This window comes from Myotis brandtii, unplaced genomic scaffold (assembly GCF_000412655.1).
Source record: "Myotis brandtii unplaced genomic scaffold, ASM41265v1 scaffold410, whole genome shotgun sequence".
NCBI lineage: Eukaryota > Metazoa > Chordata > Mammalia > Chiroptera > Vespertilionidae > Myotis > Myotis brandtii.
The window spans coordinates 2,902,749-2,909,163 of record NW_005365764.1 but is presented as its reverse complement, the minus strand read 5'-3'; the positions used below and the strand labels follow the sequence as shown (position 1 = coordinate 2,909,163).

At 52.7% G+C, this 6,415-nt stretch overlaps 1 protein-coding gene across 1 annotated transcript; it reads right to left on the bottom strand.

The window, feature by feature from the left end:
- Positions 1 to 281: 281 nt before the first annotated feature.
- On the bottom strand, positions 282 to 3,779 carry LOC102258631 (PRAME family member 20). The gene is made up of 4 exons (XM_014545460.1): positions 3,493 to 3,779; positions 2,136 to 2,686; positions 2,040 to 2,094; positions 282 to 834 (listed from the first exon to the last, which is right to left on the bottom strand). Exons 1-4 carry the CDS (start codon positions 3,777 to 3,779, stop codon positions 282 to 284), a joined length of 1,446 nt encoding a protein of 481 aa, XP_014400946.1.
- Positions 3,780 to 6,415: the final 2,636 nt, after the last annotated feature.

Below are 6,415 nucleotides of genomic sequence, written 5' to 3'. Positions count from 1 at the left end.
ATACCCCTCCCCCGTCCCCATGCAAATCAGATTCATATTTCCGATTCTAGGACACTTGCCCCCTGAGGTCCCATGAACTCCCCAACATTTGCCCCTGTAATCACGGACCTGGACTTGGTCCCTTCCTTTGCCCATTCACAGGATCATGAGTCTGGATCGTGGGTGCCCCCCCCCATAATGCACCCTTGTTCTATATTACGGCTTCCAAGGGCCCAGAAGAAAGCTTTTGCTGAGTGTTCCCCCTGAGCAGGGTCATTACAGGGGCACAGCACAGCTACACGTCATGAAAACTCCACGTCATAAACTTTACATTTGCCAGAGTTGTGACAGTACTTGGTGCCAAGAAAGATGCTCCTGGGCTGTCCTAACTCCTTCAGTATCCCCGTGAGCTCAGCCCGGAGCAGGGCAAGTCTCTCCTCGTTAACAGTCCCCTGGATCCTGTAATATTCCAGGGGGACGGGGTACAGCTCGAGCTCTAAACTGCTCAGCCTGGCTGTGTGGCGCAGCAGCTTCTCCACGGTGTCCACGGAAAAGTTGTTCTCAGAGATGGTGAAGCCCCTGAGCTGGTGACAGCGGCTCAGAACAGGCAGGATGGCCTCGACTTGGGAGTCCACCATCTCACAGTTATCCAGGCCCAGGTCCTCGAGGGTGGGTGCCACTGCCTCCAGCAGAGCTCCGAGGGGCTCAAGACTAAAATCCGCGAGGCTGAGACCAAATAGATGCAGGGACTTCAGCTGCTTGAGGTTCGGGCACTGGAACAGGTGTGTCAGGTCTGAATGGGTCAGCTGCTGGCAATTGGTTATGCAGAGTTTGTCCAAGGGGGTCTGCAGGCACCTGGGGAGAGATGGAGTGGTTAGTTCCTGGGGACGGGGGTAGCCAGCAGAGGGGGTCCTGCAGGTGGCAGAAGGTCGATTTGTCCAAGCCCAGGGCTGTCCTGACAATCTGATGAAGGCCCGCACCCAGGACATCTAGTCTCCTTTTAGGCTGGGACAAGTTCACGACATCTCCAGAGCTTCCTTTCCTCAGCTGCCAAGGAGCCCTCTGCACTCTGCAGGGTGATTGGACATAAGGAAAACCCCGGGAACCTGCCAAGAGAACCCGACACAGTGTCTAGGTTAAGAGTGGGCATCCCTGAACCTTAAGTTTGGGAGAGAAAACCAAGAATGCTGTCAAGGCAGGCTTCCTTCTATCCACTTCTTGGTCTCCAGGCACCAGCTATCTGGGCCACAGGAGGCTAGTCCATGTAATACATAAAGAACAAACATGGCACTAGCAGGTTTGACTCAGTGGATAGAGCGTTGGCCTTTGCATTGACTTGTCTCAGGTTTGATTACCACTCAAGCACATGCACCGCATTGGCAGGATCGATCCCAGGCCCTGGTTGGGGCATTAGCAGGGGCTAACCAATCGATGTGTCACTCTCACATAGATGTTTCTCTCTCTCTCTCTTACCCTCCCTTCCACTCTCTAAAAATCAATGGAAAAAATATCCTCAGGTGAGGATTTAAGAGAGAGAGAAAGAGAGAGAGAGAGAGAGAGAGAAAGCAGACCTAGGTAAGATCCTGCAGCAACAACTGGGAGGCCAGTCTGCAGAGGCGACTTCCACCACAAACCACCTGTCACTCTTTGCAGTCCTTACCCTCCCGCTCCCTTAGCTGCGGGATCCTGCCTTTCCTTTGTACTAACGACCTTCCTGGAGCCCAGGACCACCTCTGACAGATGGGGAAGCTGAGACAGGCTCACGTGTGTTCACATGGCCGGTGGGCACAGAGCTTCTGTGTGGAAATGTTCTATTTGGTGTTTGGTTTTCCTCCTCCCTCCCTCTTCCTAAGTCCTGGTCACTTAGACATCTCTCCCTAAGGAAGCACTCACAGATCCAGGCTGGCAGGGTCAGTCATTGAGCCAGTTCTGTTACCCATCCTGACAGGCGGATTTCAAAACATGCTTCCCTAAGGTGTTCACAGGGTAACACCCTTAAAGCAGCAAACAAGACCACTCCCTTGACATTCTGGGGCTGCGTCCACTGTTACACAGCTCACCTGAGCATCTGGTCCAGACGACCTCGGAGGAAGGAGGGAGACTCCATGTTGAGGTCTCGTGGAGGAAGGAGGGAAAATCCATGTTGAGGTCCCGGAGGTGCCGCAGCCTGAGCATCTGAGAGAGGAATTGGGAAAAGGATCGCTGCTCCTCCTGCTGTTTCCTGTCCCAATCCTCTTCCTCCTCCCAGTCCTCCTCCTCAGCCAACACATCGATGTAGGAGAGAGAGAGTCTCTGCAGGTTACTCATCTGACCCAGGTAGAGAGCAAATGTCCCCAGGGTGGGCAGGTCCCAGGCGCAGTTCACTTCCACTTCCTGGATGCAGTCCAGCTGCACCCCATCCAGGACCCTCCTGACCCTCTGGAAGGGCACCTCAGAAATCCTCACCGCCTTGCAGCACAGGTGTAGCAACCCTTCCCTCTGCTGGGCCCATTGGAGGATATACTTGAGAAACTCATCCCCGTCCCTTTCATTGAAGTTAAGGTCTAGGAACACCTCCAAGGGAGCCAAGGGGTGCTGCATGTTGGGGCTGGAGCCGTGCACAGCCACTGGTTCTGTCCGTGAGCACTTCTGGGTGCTGTCTCCACACCACATTCTCCAGAACTTAGCGCCCGTGTTCCTGAAATCCAGCACCCGCAGTTTCCACCTCCTGTGGGGAAAGCAGGACATTAGCTGAGATTCTTCCAAGTCAACAGGGCAATGGCTGAGATGCTTTATGGTCAGTGTGTCTCAGTGGTTGAGCATCTGCCTATGAGCGAGGAGGTCAAGGTTTGCTTCCCAATGAGGGTACATGCCTGGGTTGCAGGCTCAATGCCCCGTGAGGGGGGCCGGGGGAGTGTGTGTGTGTGTGTGTGTGCACACGCGCGCGCAGGAGGCAGCCAATCAATGATTGTCATCATTGATGCTTCTATCTCTATCTCTCCTTTCCTCTCTGAAATCAATTTAAAAAATGTTTTTTAAAAAAAGATCAACAGAAGGAGGGCAGGTCAGAATGAGACTGAGCATCTGAGTTGAGGCAACAATCAGACTCCACCCCCACCCTGAGCTTCTACTTTGACTCCCAGGGTCAGCTTCTTCCTTGCCCTCCACTTCCATCTGCTTTGCTCATCTCCTTCCCTTCCGTCCCTCCTGCTCAGCACCTTTAAGTACCACTGGGAGGAGGCAGGGCAGGTCCTGCAGGCGCCCCTGCCCAGTAGGCAGTCCTCCACTTCCCACGGTGAGCTGCGCAGGCTGCAAGGGCTCCCTGAGCCTCATTTGCACCGTCAGAAACTTCAGGTCCACCCTTAGGCCCTCCACACGCCCTGACCCCCTCTGTCTCCCGGATGCCAGCCTTACCTGGGCCGAACCTCCTGGGAAGGGCTCCCTGAGCCTCATTTGCACCGTCAGAAACTTCGGGTCCACCCTTGGGCCCTCCACACGCCCTGACCCGCTCTGTCTCCCGTATGCCAGCCTTACCTGGCCCGAACCTCCTGGGCAAGCAGTACATCCAGCCCATCCAACACGGCTTTTAAGAGCTTGTTCAGGGACATCTGTGACAGGCAGCCCAGAGGAAGGACAGTGAAGGGCCAGGCTTGCACCATGGCCTTCAGGGGCTTCTGCATTCTCCTATGGTAGGCCTGAATGAAGAGCAGCGGGAAGAGCTCAGCAGGCAGGTACTCCAGAGCTGCGATGGCTGAGGCCTGGTCCCTCAGCAGGCTCTCTCCTGACAGCCTCAGGAGTGTGGGTGGGGTCCGGAGACTCATCTTCAAGGTGCTCAGAAAGGAATCCTCCAGAAATGTCTAGGAAACAAGGCATCATTGTCAGGCCAAGCCTTTGAGCCCCAGCCACTGACTCCTGATTCTTCACACGAATCAACTCAGGGCCAAAGCCAGTGCCTGGTAATGGTGAGAGCCTCAGTTTAGCGAGTCCCATTCTGGGCTCGGTGGCTGCAGAGCCATAGCTCCCCCCTGCTGACCCCAGGACAAGCCTCTTAGGAGCGCCTTAAGCCCCATCCACTGACTCCTGATTCTTCACACGAATCAACTCAGGGCCAAAGCCAGTGCCTGGTAATGGTGAGAGCCTCAGTTTAGCGAGTCCCATTCTGGGCTCGGTGGCTGCAGAGCCATAGCTCCCCCCTGCTGACCCCAGGACAAGCATCTTAGGAGCGCCCACATCTTTCATTCCTGTCTGACTGGGAAGTGGTTACTCCGGAGCAGGAAAGCTGACCCCACCTTTTTTGGGGAAAAGTTTCAGACCCATCTAGGGACACAAACTGAATATTTAAAATTTCAGTAATAAAACCACGGTTAAGATGTTTTCATTAGGGAGGGGTTTGGGGTGCTCAGGGAATCAGCTTGGTTAGACATTTAAAAATAATCCATAGCACAAATCCAAAAGTTTGAAATTCAGGCAAATCTACAAATGCTAACTATTTAAACTGTTCAGAAATAAACCCCCAAACAGGTAGACTTTTTCAATAGGAGTTTGCAGGTGTGGTGAAATTGGCTTGGTTACACATTTATAAATAAATCAAAGCACAAATCTAAATGTTTGGAATTCAGGCAAAACGACACTTAGAGGCAGAATCAAAGCCTTCAACCTGTTCATCTGTAAAGAAAGCAAAAGGAAAGTTCTCAGAGCCACTGTGAGGTTGGCTGCCTTAGCTGAGGTCAGTAACTTACCTGCTGTGAATGGGTTGGCTGGGGCTCAGATCTCAGAGCTGGTGGAGAACCAAGGCACCAACTGCACAGCTGGAGGACTCTGAATCTCTCCTCTGGTGTCTGAGGTTTTTATATACCTTCTCAAATGCTAACATCCAATCAGAACCCTCAGTCTCCAGCCCTTAATCTTATTTGGATTATTTCTTCTCTGCAGATTAATGGATTAAGAGAAAGTTAGGGAGGGGCAAGGTTGAGGCCTGGCTCATTGATTCCTTCCACAGACACTGACTGAGGTTGAATGATGGCCCCCAGTTGTCATCCTCAGTGAAGGTGTAATGGGTTCCTGATGTTAAATAGGAAAGAACACAACCAGAGACCATGGTGACTGGGGGTCTTTGGCCACATTAGAGTAATTCAAATGTATCCACAGTTAAAACAGCCAACACCCACAGCTGGCACCATTTGGTGTCATCCCCAAAGAAAGCAAATGAAATGTGTCCATGTTTCAAGTGAGGTTTTATGTCAGGTGACAGAGCAGATCACGTGCTCCACAGGGATTAAGGGGTGGGCAAGTAAGAATGTGGCTGTCCCTGTAGACCCCAAGGCTTCTCTGAGGGAGATCAGGTAAGAATCTCCATGAGAAGCAGGGTCAGGGCTGAGCAAGGTGGGGCTGAGCCATCCTAATGGAACCTGTGAATGACCCAGGGCCATGTAAAAGAAGAGTGTTTTTTCTTGGAAAGAAGAGAAATGGAAAGACTCTTCTCTGGGTGAATGTAGGCTTTAAAAGGAGACAAGCTGGAGGGCAGACAGTGCCATCCTAGAGGGCAAAGGGAGAGATTGCATCTTCTGTCCTTCCCAAGAGGAAAGGGTGGGTCTCCTCTGGAAAAGATGGGATTAGCTCAGCAACTGGGTGGAAAAGATTAAATCTAAAACTGATTAGAGGGCAAGAGGCCAGATCTGGGAGTCAGACCTTTTCTAGCCCGAAAGGCACTGAAGGTAGATGCATGGGCTCTTTGGGATCTTGGAGCCTGGGAGAGAAATAAACATGGGCCAATCACACCTAACCCTGTCAACATCATGGCAGCTGGCACCAGGTGACGTTTTTTCTGATGGTCGGGATTCTTCCACAGAGAACCCTTCTCAGACAGCAAGTGGCTTCCCTCACTACACCGTGTCTCCGTGGCCCCTTTCCTGCCCTCTTGGCACCCCTTCACTTCACCACACCCCCAATGACCTCCCTTATGACTACCGGCTCCCAATGTCCTCACTTCAGTAAGCCTGTCCCCCAATATCACTCTGTTCTGTATTTGTCTGACATCCTTGTGGTCTGCAGGACCAGAGGCTCTTTGAAGCCATCGAGCAATGATGGCTCCTTAGATGTCTGTGGAATGAATGGGTGGCTCTTGGTGGTGTGAGAGGTCAGCTGTGGCCAGCCCATTGCTGCCATGAGGAGCTCTTGGCCTGCACAGCCTTCCTCTAGTTCCTCATCCTTCTCCTGTCAGTCACTCAACCTACAGACACCCCAGAGCCCCCAGTGTGTGTGGCAGGCTCTGACTCTGGGGAACTCTGAGTTGCGTAGAGAAGACAGCACCACCGAACAGACCCTGGAGTGAGGAGAGGAGGCACTGCTGTCAGTGCTGATGCCTGTCTCTGAGCTCTCCTGGAAACGGACAGCACAAACACAGGCTGCCTCCACGAGGAATCATGGAATTTGTCTGCAGAACAAAATCACTGCCAAC